Source organism: Nerophis ophidion, linkage group LG07, assembly GCF_033978795.1.
Source record: "Nerophis ophidion isolate RoL-2023_Sa linkage group LG07, RoL_Noph_v1.0, whole genome shotgun sequence".
In the NCBI taxonomy this organism is placed as follows: Eukaryota; Metazoa; Chordata; class Actinopteri; order Syngnathiformes; family Syngnathidae; genus Nerophis; species Nerophis ophidion.
This window is the reverse complement of record NC_084617.1, coordinates 30180497-30195926: the sequence shown is the minus strand read 5'-3', so window position 1 is coordinate 30195926 and position 15430 is coordinate 30180497. Positions and strand designations below refer to the sequence as shown.

General features: G+C 37.3%; 2 protein-coding genes across 4 annotated transcripts in view; one reads left to right on the top strand and one right to left on the bottom strand.

Moving 5' to 3' along the window:
* Window positions 1-863: 863 nt before the first annotated feature.
* smim22 (small integral membrane protein 22) lies at window positions 864-15366 on the bottom strand. Its single transcript, XM_061905907.1, has 4 exons — window positions 15181-15366; window positions 4790-4963; window positions 2321-2388; window positions 864-1331 (listed from the first exon to the last, which is right to left on the bottom strand). Exons 2-4 carry the CDS (start codon window positions 4917-4919, stop codon window positions 1284-1286), a joined length of 246 nt encoding a protein of 81 aa, XP_061761891.1. The 5' UTR covers window positions 4920-4963; window positions 15181-15366; the 3' UTR covers window positions 864-1283.
* cog1 (component of oligomeric golgi complex 1) overlaps window positions 9751-15430 on the top strand; it is a 39346-nt gene continuing 33666 nt past the window's right edge. Inside the window, exons 1-4 of one of the 3 annotated variants that reach the window (XM_061905904.1) lie at window positions 9751-9812; window positions 9956-11235; window positions 11312-11368; window positions 13083-13140. The gene's annotated coding sequence lies outside the window, so the exon portion shown is untranslated. Of the gene's footprint in view, window positions 11236-11311; window positions 11369-13082; window positions 13141-15430 lie in introns of all 3 variants that reach the window. The other 2 variants (XM_061905905.1, XM_061905906.1) reach the window with 2 other exon arrangements.

Below are 15430 nucleotides of genomic sequence, written 5' to 3'. Positions count from 1 at the left end.
GTGGTCCACAGGCCGGGCGCGCAGATGGCCGTGGCGGACTTCCTCTCGGGGGTGGGGGGGGTCGGTGCGGCCGGACAGGTGACCGGCCTGAAACTGACGGTGGAGGCCTGTGAGAGGCGGGGCGTGGTCACGCGCCGCCTGCCGGCGATGGCATGTACAGGAGCCGGCTGGAAGCAAGATGACAGGTGAGTGGATACCTCAGCTGGAACGAGTTATCTAATCACCTGTCTCTATTTAGCAGCGTTGGTGACTGCAGGGCGGGGCTGAAAAGCCAGAAGGACCCCAGGAGGTGCTGAGGACGCCAGAAGGGTTGTGGGAGGACTGAGCAAGTTAAAACCCTTGTGAGTGAACGAACTAAGACTGAAAAGACTTGGGGAGTGAACGAAGAAGATGAACTGTTGTGAAAATTAAAAATTAAAAGAAAATCCTTTTGTGAACAAACAAAAGAAGAAATATTGTGTGTAAAAAGATTAAAAAGAATTGTCAACTTGAACTCCTGCTGTGATCCTTCGGTCTGGAGACCCCACGACACAAACCTGTCACAGTGACATTTACTTTTACTTTAAAGTAATGTTTTTAATAAAGTTGACTTTTTGGCGTCGAAGAAACGCTACTTTTTCTTTGTTACGTAGACTTTCACTTTGCTACATTGACTTGTACTTTGTTACGTAGACTTTCACTCACATTGCTACTTTAATATAAATAATAATAAATGAAACCTCTAATAAATAATGTGTCGATCAGAATGAAAGTGAACGGAACAAAGTATCTTTGACATAAAAATTTAAAGTACAATGTATCCAAAAGTAACTAAGCAAATGTGACTAAGTAAATGTTGTAACTGCACAATAATAACCTTGACGTGTGACATATAAGTTTATTTTCCATCATGTCGTACTTTCAAAGTTGTCTTCCTATTAGAGCAAACAAAATCAACTCAAGTTTAAAAATGTATTCACAAAATGACATTCAAGTGTAAGAAAATATTTTGATCCAATAAAATGACAAAGTTCCATCTTGTGGAGTAAAAATGACGAAAGAGAAGGGCAACAATTGTTTAGATTTTTTTTTTTATCACTTTTGAAAGTTTTGCAAGAAGTTTGCTGACTGAAGCGGAAATGTCATGGTTCCAGAGACAAAAATTCTCTATGTCAAAATTATTAGTGTTATTAATGTGTAATATAACATGTTATTCATAATGTTGTCATGGTTCCAGAAACACGTTCTCTGTGCTAAAATTGTTGTGTTATTAACGTGTAATTAACGTTTTATTATTAATGTTGTCATGGTTCCAGAGAAAAATTGTCGATGCCAACTTTCTTTCGCCCGGTCTGCAAGACAAAAAAACAAATTATTACCCTCTTCAACCATAAATCATTTTCAAAATATGTTTTTATTTGTGTGGAGACTGCCGATGAAATAAAATGTTGACCTTATGACCTGTGAGAAATTGACGCCCCTCCCCACCTTGTCCAAATCTCCACAAACATTTTTTGTGCTGCACAATAGTTGTTTTATGTTGTTAAGATGTAATTAACGTGTTATTAATCACAACTAGCCCACATCTATGTCCAAAACTCACCAAAAATATAATTTGTTTGTGCTACATTTTTTTTCTCTAACTAATATAGTTTATATGGTAACGTTTTATGCTTTTAAAATTATTAATGTGTTATTATCATAACTAGTCCACACCTATGCCCAAATCTCCCCAGACTTGTTTGTGCTGCATAATTACTATTATTTCTGTTATTAACGTGTAATTGTTATTAATCATAACTAGACCACATTTATGTCCAAATCTCCCCAAACCTGTTTGTGCTGAAAATTGTTATGGTATTAACGTGTAATTAACGTGTTATTGATCATAACTATTCCACAACTATGTCTAAATCTTCTCAAACTTGTTTGTGCTGCACAATTATTGTTTTTATGTTAACGTGTGATTAACATGTTATTAATCATAACTAAACAACAATGTCCAACGCTCCCCAAACTTGTTTGTGCTGCACAATTATTGTTATGTTAACGTGTAATTAACATGTTATTGATCATGACAAGACCACAATTATGTCCAAATCTCCCCAAACTTGTTTGTGCTGCACAGTTATTGTTTTTATGTTATTAACATGTAATTAACGTGTTAATAATCATAACTAGTCTACAACTTTGTCAAAATCTTCCCAGAAATATCTTATTTGTTTGAGCTACAAACATTTTTTTTCTAACTATTATAGTTTCTATGCTAACATTTTATGCTTTTTAAATTAACAGTGTAATTAACGTATTATTACTCATAACTAGACCACCCATATTTTACCTTCTGGTGGCAGCAGCAGCAGCAGCAGCAGCGGATGAGGATGAGAGTTCCCAGCAGCACAATCACACCTGAAGACATGAAATATTATCATAGCAGACAAAATATGTTTAGGTAATCATTATAAACACAATTTAAAGACCAAAAAAATGATAGAAGTAGTAGATAAAAAAGTAACATTTTTGTCAGGTTCAAACACTGATGACATCTATTAAACAAGAGAAGATACAAGGAATTAAACGGAATTAAATTTGGCTCAATGAGGAGAAACGTGTAGACACTGTACTCTTGTACAGTGTCGTCCCACCCTACTTATGAAAGATTGTACGCTTCCTCTTTTATTTGGACTTTCTCTGATTACATGGCAACAGCTGTTTCTTAAGGGGGTGGGTCGTAAACATCCATCGCCTTTGGTTACAGAACAGTTTAAAGAAAAGGTCGTAAAACAGTTCAAAGAAGAGGTCCCTGGAGGGGAGTCAGGTCCTGCATCCTCTTCGCTTTGTAGATCTTGGGTCAAGACAATAACTTTCTGTTGATTACAATACATGAAATAAACAGAACACCTTCTTGTTGCTCCCCATTCTACACAGTGGAGTTTTACAAACCTTCTTGGTAGGTTCAAAGACAGCGTTTATCCGCTGGCCGGGAACACATTGAAACACAAAGTTTTGTGATAACTTAGATACAATCATTTTAACAATTTTTTTACTTTTCTGTAATCTACCAAAAATTTTTAAAGTCTCTTCCTGGGAAAAGATTCTCGCTTGTTCCTTTTGGACCGTGTGTCAGAAGCTATGCTAACCGCTAAGCTAGCTTGAAGGTCAGCATGTTTCCACATGATGACTGTCTGCTAGGGCTGAGCGATAAAATGATATCAATATACATCCCCATTGACACGTGATTGATATTAATGAAAAATGTGTGCGATAACAAGTTGGGGTTTTTTTGTCGAACAAACAGGAAGTTGAACAAAGCATGAAGAAAGGCACTGTTGCAATGCCTGGTTTCTGGGGCATGGAGGCGTGGCCACCTGATACTCATTTCCTCCTGACTACTTATGCTCTCCAGTTCCTTCACTCGGTGCCAGTTCATTCTCTAATGTTTCGCCCTTCCAGTTGTGTGCATCTCCTCTGCTTTGGCTCCACTCACGCTTCTCGCTCCTTATGGCTCGGTCATAGGGTTGTGTTCATTTCTGTTCATCACACCTTAAGTGTGCATCCTTAGTTAATTTGTCCTCACCCCTTTTTTGAGTGCTTTTTTTTTTGTTTTTGTTTTTTTGCTCTGTGTTGGTGTTCCTTCGTAACAGGCACTCACTCGCTCTCTGGTGACCGAGCAACACAGGAAGTGATCACTGCTAACAGCCAATCAGGTGACAATATCAACTATCAAGTTTGCTTGAGTCTCTGCATAGAAGAAAGTCAAAATGAAGAAATTGTAGATAAAAGAGTAAAAGTCACCAGCACAGTTTTTGGAATTTTTAAAAAAAGGGACCGTAGTCAGACCAATGTAGTCTGTAAATGATGCAAGGCAAGAGTTCTAATACCACAGCACCTTAGCTCACCCTTTAGAGCACAGCTGTGACCTCCTGCCACTAAACCTGCAGAAAATAGTTGTCAGGTTTCTCAATGCTTACATTTTCACACTCAGCACTATTTTCTCACACTTTATGAAGCATTTTTTTTTACATATTTCTTATTTTTAAGAGCTTATTAAGTGTTCTATTTTGTTGACATTAAGTGTTTTCTTGTGTTGACATTTCCTTTCTGCCTTGATAGCTGAGGGATTAAAATCACAATAAAATATATTATTCTCCGGCTCCTTATTTTCCATAGGTCATAAACTATTTCAATAATTATTGATATATAATAATATTTAAATAATTACTGCATGGCAAAAAATAATTTCCATCGTTAAATAACAGGGCAAATTAATGTTACACAGATATAACATCCTGGTACTAAACCTGCAGAAAATAGGTATCAGGTTTCTCTGTTTACATTTTCACACTTTGCACTATTTTCTTACACTTTAAGAAACATTTCTTACATATTCCTTATTTTTAAAAGATTATTGTGAAGTATTTAATGTGATTTTACTATTTTGTTGACATTGGTTGAGTGATTTCTGTGCTTGTGTTGACATTTCCTTTCTGCCTTGGTAGCTGAGGGATTACAATCACAGGAAGGTTAAATTTTCAATAAAAATGTTTAATACATTTTTATCCTGGTTCCTATTTTCCATTAAAAAATATCGATATCAACCGACACAAAACACGAATATCATGATACAGTTTGTTAGCCATATTGCACAGCCGTAGTAGTATGTACATAATGATAGGGCTGTGCTGTCATTAAAGAATTACTGTAATGGCGTTATTACTTGCTGCACTCTTCCCACATGGACTCTGGGGTCTTGGTGTGTTTCAGCACACGCATGAGGTCACAGGGTGCATTCTGTGAGGTGTGAACTCACCGATGAAGGTGAAGAAGACGGCAAAGAAGACAATGTCCCAGTCGGACTGGAACAACTGCTTGGACTGCAGTCTGGAGACCACATCATTGAAATGATCATTTAAGTCCTCTATGCTGTTCCCTGACCCCATGATGACTCTGCTTGGCTAATCACCTTGCCAGCTGTACGACTTGCCTGCAATGAACAAGTGTTGTGATCAAACAAAGAAAATAGAAAGTAGAATTGTGTTTTTGTTGCACTGTCGTATAGAGGGTCAAAATTGGCAAATTCATTATTTACTGACCTAATTCAGGTTGTGATTATTTCATCATGTCCTATTCGAACCTCCCTGTTATAAAACCTTATCATTAAGTGTTGTTTATTACAAAGGTGCATAATGTGCCCGCAGACCGAGTTGTGCTGGCCCGCACAACTTGGGCCAACTGTCGGGGGAAAAAACAACAACAGTAAAAATGTGCGAAAAAGGAGCACAAAATCTAAGTGTAATGAGAAAAAGATAAAATGTACTAACTAATAATTAATCATAATATACTTAGTTAACAATTATACAAAGGTATGTCTTTAAATATATGTAACATATCCACCCATCCATCCATTTTCTACCACTTATTCCCTTTGGGTAACATATGTTTTTATCATTTAAAAAATATGTATACGTATATAGAAAATGACGTCTTCATACTTTGACTTTTCAGTATACGACCCTTGGTGCAAAAAAATTTCCACACCTCTTATCTAAAATATTAGAAGCTCTCGAAATGAAATAAATAAATGCTGCTGACTTTATGATGCACATTTGTGGTCGCATTTCTTTTTAAAAACAACAAATTCTCTCAAGTGAACATTTCTGTAAATTATCATGTTATTTCCGTACATCTAAACTTTTATTTGTTTTCTCTCTCCCCCCGCCCCAATTAGCTCACAGTAGTTAAGAGATAATTTGGGGGGGGGGGAATGTTCCTGTAAAAAAATTGAAAATAAAGATGACTTAAAATAAATGAATGAAATAGACATACAAACAATGTTTAGTTTTTTTTGTTTTTTTTTTAAACTAATGAATTTAAAAAATTACAACAATAATAAAAACTGTTATATGTGTAACTGAACAATAATATTTTCTTAAAGGCAGATTTACACAATCAGAATATTATAATTAATGATTTATTCTTACAGAAGTAAAAACAACAGTGAAAATGTAAGAAAAAGAGTAAAAAAAAAAAATCGTAATTTAAGGAGAAATAGCTAAAATGTTCTAATAATTAACATACTTAGTCACCTACAACACAGCTGACACAAAGGTTTGTTTGTATATATATATATATATATATATATATATATATATATATATATCTATATAGATATAGATATATATATATATATATATATCTATATCTATATAGATATATATATATATATATATATATATATATATATATATATATATATATATATATATATATATATATATATATATATATCGTATATTACCAAATAAACGCCCTTCGGCAAATAACCGCCCATGTCCTATTAGCCGCCCGGGGCCTGAGCCCATTTTGTGAATTAAACGCCTCTTCCTAATAATAACCCATGTCCAAATAGCCGTCCACAACTGATGGACGGGAATACTTTAAGGGGAAAGAAGAACAGAAAGTTTGACTTAAAGTTCAAGCTAGTGGTTGTGAAGTATGCGAAGCAGAATTCTGGTTTGGCAGCGGCCAGGCAGTTTAAGGTTGACCCAAAACGTGTACGCAAATGGAAACAAAAACAGGGAGATCTACTATCTCAGTCGGCAATCATTGGAAAACGGGCTCGCTTACCTGGCGGAGGTAGGAAGAAAGTGAGCGACGAGCTTGATGCTAAATTGTGTCAGTGGATACATCACCTTCGTGGACTGAACCACCGTGTGTCCCGCAAAATGATCCGCATTAAGGCCAAGGAGTTGTATGCCACCGCGAGTGACACGAGAGACACCGGGGTTGTGTTTGGTGCAACGAGTGGCTGGCTTAATCGATTCCTGCGTCGGAACAACTTCACACTCAGGAGGAGAACAACTGTTGCACAGAAGGACGCTCCTGTCGAGAAGATTGTCAACTTCCTCGTTTTCTCTACTTAACAGATAAAGGCCAGGAAAATCCAGGCCAAGAATATAATCGCCATGGATGAAACAGCCGTCTGGTTTGACATGGTTGGTTTTAGTACGGTCAATGAGAGGGGCACCCGTTCCATCTGCCTGAAAACCTCTGGCTACGAGAAGGCACGCATCACGGTGGCTCTTGCAGCCAAAGCAGACGGGACAAAGGTGAAACCTTACATTGTGTTTAAAGCTGCTGTCCGTGATGTAAAGGCTATGCAGAGCATCCCCGGGGTGATCATAGCTTCCTCCAAGAATGGCTGGTTTAATGATGACCTGACAAAGGATTGGCTCCAGAGGGCAATGGGGAAATTTCACTTCGGACAGAGGCTACTTGCATAGGACTCGTACCAATGCCATGTCAGCGAGGCCACAAAGGCAGAACTTAAAAGGGGCTACAACCTTACAATGGCTGTTATACCTGGAGGTTGCACAAAGTACCTGCAGGCCCCCGATGTGGTGTGAAATGGCCCTTTCAAAGCGCAGCTCCGTGACTACTATGATAATTGGATGGCTGGTGATAAAGACAAGACCTACACCAAGTCAGGGAACCTGAGAACCCCTTCCCACTGCCTCCTGGTTGACTAGGTCCTGGGAGCCTGGGATGCTCTGGATTGGGACAGTCTGATCAACTCATTCAAGGTAGGCTGGCTGGCTGTGTGTATGTGAGTGTGTGCGTGTGTTGCAAACAGTAGCCATAGCTGATTGTTGCTTTCTGGTATCCTACAAGGTGTGTGGGCTGACGGTGGCAGCCGATGGGAGTGAGGACCAGCTCATTTACTGCCTCAAGGAGGGACAGCCATGTCAGGCAGGCAGAGAGATGCTGTTGAGGGCTAGACAGCAGGGTGCTGCTGTGGTTCAGGAAGAGGAGGAGAGTGATGAGGAACAGCAGTTCCTCAATGAATTTGTGATTGAAGAGGAGGAGCATGATGAGGGGGGTGAGGGAAAGGAGGGGGAGGAGGAGGAGGATGATGAGTGGGTTTGAGTTGCATTTGGGGTTGTGTTTGCTGCAGTATTATTGTTTTGGTGGTTTTATAGAGTACTTGGTACCATAATTTTATTATTCCTGTATGCTGCTTTATTTAAAACTTGGAATACTGTAGCCTTTATTTTATTTAAGTGACACTATTATTGTTCTGTTTTGATGGTGGGTTTTATACTTCAGTATTTGGTACCATAATTTTATTTTTCCCGGTAGGCTGCTTTATTTAAAAACGTTATTTGTTTTCAGTATTGGTATTCTATTCGACAATTGTTGCACTACTGCCATGTTGAGGCCTTGTTGATCTCTTGTCTTTTGATAGTCTTGTTTTTTTGTTTGTATGTTTACAATAGCTTTTACATTTAAAGTTTTTTATAGGAAAAAAATACTGGAAATTAACCATTGTAACCAAATAATGGCCTGGTGCAGGCTGGTACTATAATAAATAAAAGCCTTGTGCAAATAACCGCCTGATTCTTTTAAACGCCCGTCTCCAAAAATGATTTTGTGAAATAAACGCCCGGGCTACTATTTGGTAATATACGGTATAAATATAAATATATATATATATATATATATACACATATACATACAGTGGGGCAAAAAAATATTTAGTCAGCCACCATTTGTGCAAGTTCTTTCATCATAGGTACACTTCAACTGTGAGAGACAGAATGTGAAAAAAAATCCAGGAATTCACATTGTAGGAATTTTAAAGAATTTATTTGTAAATTATGGTGGAAAATATGTATTTGGTCCACCATTCAAAGCTCTCACTGATGGAAGGAGGTTTTGGATCAAAATCTCACGATACATGGCCCCATTCATTGTTTCCTTAACATGGATCAATCGTCCTGTCCCCTTAGCAGAAAAACAGCCCCAAAGCATGATGTTTCCACCCCCTTCCTTCACAGTAGGTATGGTGTTGGGATGCAACTCATTATTCCTCTTCCTCGAAACACGACGAGTTGAGTTTATACCAAAAGTTCTATTTTGGTTTCATCTGCCCACATGACATTCTCACAATGCTCTGCTGTATCATCCATGTATCCATTTTGGTATAAACTCAACTCATTGTGTTTGGAGGAAGAAGAATACTGAGTTGCATCCCAAGAACACTATACCTACTGTGAAGGAAGGGGGTGGAAACATCATGCTTTGGGGCTGTTTTTCTGCCAAGGGGACAGGACAATTGATCCGTGTTAAGGAAAGAATGAATGGGGCCATGTATCGTGAGATTTTGAGCCAAAACCTCCTTCCATCAGTGAGAGCTTTGAATTGTTGACCATATTCTTATTTTCCACCATAATTTACAAATAAATTTTTTTAAATTCCTACAATGGGAATTCCTGGATTTTTTTTTCACATCTGTCTTTCACAGTTGAAGTGTACCTATGATGAAAATTACAGACCTCTGTCATCATTTTAAGTGGGAGAACTTGCACAATCGGTGGCTGACTAAATGCTTTTTTGCCCCAGTGTGTATATATATATATATATATATATATATATACATATATATAAATCTTTGTTTGGGTCTTTAGTGTAACAATTTTGGACACCCCAGGTTTATTGAATGTAAATAATATATATTCTGTATGTGCAAGGGCGTAGAATTGGGTAGGGACGCTAGGGACACGTCCCTACCAATATCCAGCCGCTACTGTGTAGTCACTATCAATACAAGCGCTGCTCGTAATGTTTAGTCAATGATTATGGCACAGAAAGGGTTAAATGTCGGTCTCTGCTAGAAGTCCCGCCTCTAACCTAAATATCGCTCCCTGATTAGTTGCCGGTTTCATGCTAACTTACGTGTGATTGGCTGTCCCCGCTGTCACTCCTTCTGCTTGTAAAAGCTAGCCTACATGCTAGTTGCTAGCGAGCGGACGAGAGGCAGTGCAACTGTCAGTGTAAGTTGTAAGTTGTAAGTAAGTGTAAGTTGTCAACATGTTCGGCATTTGTTGTTCCTGGCACACGGTAGCTAGAAGGATTTTAATATCAGTGGTGTGATTTACATTGTGTTTGTGTCTGTTTGCGTGTGTGTGTGCTGTAGGTTTTGAAGGATGTCAATGAAAAGAAAACTGGATATAAGAGACTTCTTTAGGAGTCAAACTGTAAGTTACTTCAAGGGTGTACAGAGGCTCAACAATATTGAATAATTCAACAATATATCACTCCAGTCACGCCCCTTAGAGTGCTATAATGAGCATATACCATGGACTGGAGTGATATATTGCTTTTATAAAACGGTTACCAATACAGGCAATATGAAATAGGAATACCCAATCAATTTAATGTAGTTTTGTTCAACCAGAAATACATATTATCCAATAAAATAGCCTCACTGTGGAAAAAATAGTCCCACCTATCCAGACGTTAGCTCCAAATTAGCACTGCGTCTCGTCTTTTCCTCCGCTTTTTTTCAGGGGAAAGTCAATGCTCAGTCCCCTCTACCATTGTTAACCCTCCCCGTAGGTGAAAGTTAACCTTAAACATGTGAATTCAACTACTTTAGTCCGTTTTTTAACATCGCAAAAACATCAGCTGTCTTTTTCTACGGACTGCAACTGTCCGTTGTCATGGATACATGACAACAACTTCTATTCATACCAGTCATACGTGCCTGAGGCGGAGTGATAGCCTGCGCTGTGATAAGGCTTTAGAATAGTAACTGTGCTCAATATTTAAACCACGGTTAACAGCCAATCAGATCGCCGGATTTCACCTTTCCGTTTTATTTTTTTTATTTTTGGGGGGTTTTATGCAGTACAAAAGCAGCAATAGAAAGAAGTAGATGAAGGGAAAAATTGTGAGTGATTTAAACACAAGTTGGGGAAAAGATTATTACAGTTCATTTATGTTTATTTACAATGTTGTATTGCATGAATGTATTTCTGATGTTGTTGATGGACTGTAGGCTATGTTAATTGACAGTATGATGCACAGTTGTACTACAGCCCTAAACTAAAGAGTAAAGATGAGAACTCTTCGAAGTTGTCTCCTTTGCTTTCATTTTAGTTACTTTACCCTATAACCAGGGGCGTCGCCAGACAGATTTCACTGGGGCACGTGCCCCAGTGTTGATCTGCAGTGCCCCAGTGAAAATTTCACCAATAAAAAAAAACGCTTCAGAGTTTTAAGTCTACATAACATAGACAACAGCGCACATACTACTTAGTATGGTAATTGATTGCTACTGTATTCACTCCACGTAACAATGAGCACATGGCTAATTAATATGGTAATTTATTCACGTGTGGATCGAGACTTCGGTTGAGAGAGAGAGAGAGAGAGAGAGAGGGAGAGAGGGAGCGACTGCAAATCACTGCTGAGGTAGGTAACGTTAGCCAACAACAATTTGTTAATTATATTATTTTGATTTGGATTTGACTCAAACTGTAACTCCTAGGTGGATATCAGAAAGTTATTCACCCGCAGCAGGGAAGAAGCAGCAGGAATGAGAGATGTAAGTGAAGTCCTAGCTAGCTAGGCAACATCATTGTCTTAAGTTGATGCTAAGTTAGCTAACGTTATTCCTTGTATCAAGACAAACATATTCATTTGCTGTACGAGCTGTCGGGGGAATTTCCAATGAACATGAAACATAATGTTGGTTATTGTCTGCTGGTTCTGCATCAATGATGATTTGGAGTAAGCATGTGTGTGTTGAGTGCTTCTCAAATGGTTTATCTTCAGGAAGAAAAACATTTTTCCATATCATCAAGTCGTGAGCAAAATTTTTAAATCATTCAAGTTTATTTCACAGAAAAATAGCACAGTAGACTTGTCTTGTTAATCGGTGTGACTTTGACTAAAATAATCTTGTTTTGTCACCAGAAAAATGGCTACAGCTAAAGCATCTGGTTTTGTTTCCAGAAAAAATAGTAACATTTCTGTATTTGTTTTCAGAAAGATGGCTGAAAATATCGGGTTGTGTTGCCCCATTTAGATTTTTAAAAAATATATTTCCATATCTGTCCTGAGTCCTCCTCCAACTTGTTAGTCGGTTTGCCTTTTGCTAAAATACTCACTAATAGTCACTAGAAAAATGGCTAAAAATATCTGGTTTTGTTGCCACAATTTGATTTTTTTCTCCCTAAACTTTTTTTTTTTTTTCATGCACACATCCGACTGCGACTCACTGAAAATGACACACAATCCACTTTTATGTCACGACCCAGCAGTTGGGAACCACTGGTCAACTGTATAACAGTTACTGTAATATTTCCATGTCTGTCCAGAGTGATTGACCACTTTGCAAAAATGAAAACGAGACGTTACAATTTACTTCTCAGAAAATGATTCCCTGAACAGACACACAACAGTTGTTCATTTATTCTACTACTGTGGCTTTATAGTTTTTTGTGTATCTTATAGTTTTGTGTATCTGAAATAGGACTAGCCATATTGCCATAAATGGAAATTAAATAATATAAAAGAACCCAGAGATGTGGGGGTGATTTATTTTTTGTTTTACTTTTGTAGATGTTAAATTTGCAGATGATTACTGCAATATATATTTCAAAAAGATTCATTGCTCTTCCTTTTTGCTTTTACCAGTAGCAGTTTAGAAGTCTGGAGTAAAAAAAGTGCACAAGTAGGTCAAATGCATTAGTTAATTTCATGTGGCTAATCAAAGATCCATATAACATAATCTGATATGATTTCATAGTTTAAAGCACTATTTATGTATTTTTTATGATAAATAAGTGCTAAAAATGTTTTTGCTTGCGCGCTTTGCACGCTCACATGAATTATTAGTGCCCCAGGTGTGCCCCAGTACAGTATTAGGTCTAGTGACGCCCCTGTCCAGGGGCGTCGCCAGACATATTTCAGTGGGGCACGTGCCCCATTGTTGATCTGCAGTGCCCCAGTAAAAATTTCACCAATAAAAAAAAACGCTTCAGAGTTTTAAGTCTACATAACATAAACAACAGCGCACATACTACTTAGTATGGTAATTGATTGCTACTGTATTCACTCCACTAACAATGACCACATGGCTAATTAATATGGTAATGTATTCACGTGTGGATCGAGACTTCGGTTGAGAGAGAGAGAGAGACCGGGGTGAGGGGGGGGGGGCTGAGAATCACTGCGTGAGGCAGGTAACGTTAGCCAACAACAATTTGTTAATTACATTATTTAGATTTGGATTTGACTCAAACTGTAACTCCTAGGTGGATATCAGAAAGTTATTCGCCCGCAGCAATGAAGAAGAAGCGAGGAATGAGAGATGTAAGTGAAGTCCTAGCTAGCTAGGCAACATCATTGTCTTATGTTGATGCTAAGTTAGCTAACATTATTCCTTGTATCAAGACAAACATATTCATTTGCTGTACGAGCTGTCGGGGGAATTTCCAATGAACATGAAACATAATGTTGGTTATTGTCTGCTGGTTCTGCATCAATGATGATTTGGAGTAAGCATGTGTGAGTTGAGTGCTTCTCAAATGGTTTATCTTCAGGAAGAAAAAAATTTTTCCATATCATCAAGTCGTGAGCCAAATTTTTAATCATTCAAGTTTATTTCACAGAAAAATAGCACAGTAGACTTGTCTTGTTAATCGGTGTGACTTTGACTAAAATAATCTTGTTTTGTCACCAGAAAAATGGCTACAGCTAAAGTATCTGGTTTTGTTTCCAGAAAAAATAGTAACATTTATGTATTTGTTTTCAGAAAGATGGCTAAAAATATCGGGTTTTGTTGCCCCATTTAGATTTTTAAAAAATATATTTCCATGTCTGTCCTGAGTCCTCCTCCAACTTGTAAGTCGATTTGCCTTTTGCTAAAATGCTCACTAATAGTCACTAGAAAAAAGGCTAAAATAATTTGGTTTTGTTGCCACAATTAGATTTTTTTCTCCCTAAACTTTTTTTTTTCATGCACACATCTGACTGAAAATGACACACAATCCACTTTTATGTCACGACCCAGCAGTTGGGAACCACTGGTCAACTGTATAACAGTTACTGTAATATTTCCATGTCTGTCCAGAGTGATTGACCACTTTGCAAAAATGAAAACGAGACGTCACAGTTTACATCTCAGAAAATGATTCCCTGAACAGACACACAACAGTTGTTCATTTATTCTACTACTGTGGCTTTATTGTATTGTGTATATTTTACAGTTTTGTGTATCTGAAATAGGATTAGCCACATTGCCATAAATGGAAATTAAATAATATAAAAGAACCCAGAGATGTAGGGGTGCTTTATTTTTTGTTTTACTTTTGTAGATGTTAAATTTGCAGATGATTACTGCAATATATATTTCAAAAAGAATGATTGCTCTTCCTTTTTGCTTTTACCAGTAGCAGTTCAGAAGTCTGGAGTAAAAAAAGTGCACAAGTAGGTCAAATGCATTAGTTAATTTAAGGTGGTTAATCAAAGATCCATACAACATAATCTGATATGATTTCATAGTTTAAAGCAGTGGTCCCGGGCCGCAGAAGAATTTTTTATAAAAAAATAAAAACAAAAAATATATTTTTTAATTAAATCAACATAAAAAACACAATATACACTTAGAAATAGTGCACCAACCACAAAAAACTACCTTTTTCATTACAAAAACGTCCCTTTTTCATGACAAAGAAGAAAAAAAAAAAAGAAAAAAAAAGGACACCTCCCCCCGGGCCGCGGACAAATTATTAAGCGTTGACCGGTCCGCGGATACAAAAAGGTTGGGCACCACTGGTTTAAAGCAATATTTATGTATTTTTTATGATAAATAAGTGCTAAAAATGTTTTTTCTTGCGCGCTTTGCACGCTCACATGAATTATTTGTGCCCCAGGTGTGCCCCAGTACAGTATTAGGTCTAGTGACGCCCCTGCCCCTGCCTATAACATATGCATGACATGAAATTATGAATGCTAATGTAAAAAAAAAACAAAAAAAGTAAACTTTCAGAGTGCTGCCTTGGAGCACTTTTGTGTCCCCACCAACCTCAAAATCAAACCTACTCCCTTGTGTATGTGGTTCATATTTTAAACAAATGCACAACAAATATTGGTAAAGACTTTGGTTTGAACTCTGACAATGCAGTACTGTAATACAAATAAAATACTGTAATATAAATAAAATACTGTATTAAAAATGTAAACAACATTTTAGCCTGTACTTTATTCGATATTTTATAGTTAAGCCGTGTGGTGACCGACACCTCTGTGGAAACATTATACTTCATTAAATAAAATCAAGAGGACAAACCTAAATAAACGTAAAATTGTTCCAAATAATTCAATAATGTGGAACATTATTGTGCTGCTTACCTTAACGGCGCCCTTTGATTTTTAGTCAACTTATTTCCGGGTTGAGAAATTCACCTGCGCCAACCTTGTTGTCGCACTTAAAAGGTAGAGATTATTTCACTGAAAATTGTCTTCATTGAAAATTGTCTGCACTAACTATTTATTTCACAATACTAATAATAATGCGGTGTAAGTATTTTTTTATTTGTTTTGAATTTATTGTCAAATGTTAAGTACACACTTTGCCCCAAGCTCTGATGGGCGCGTTCTC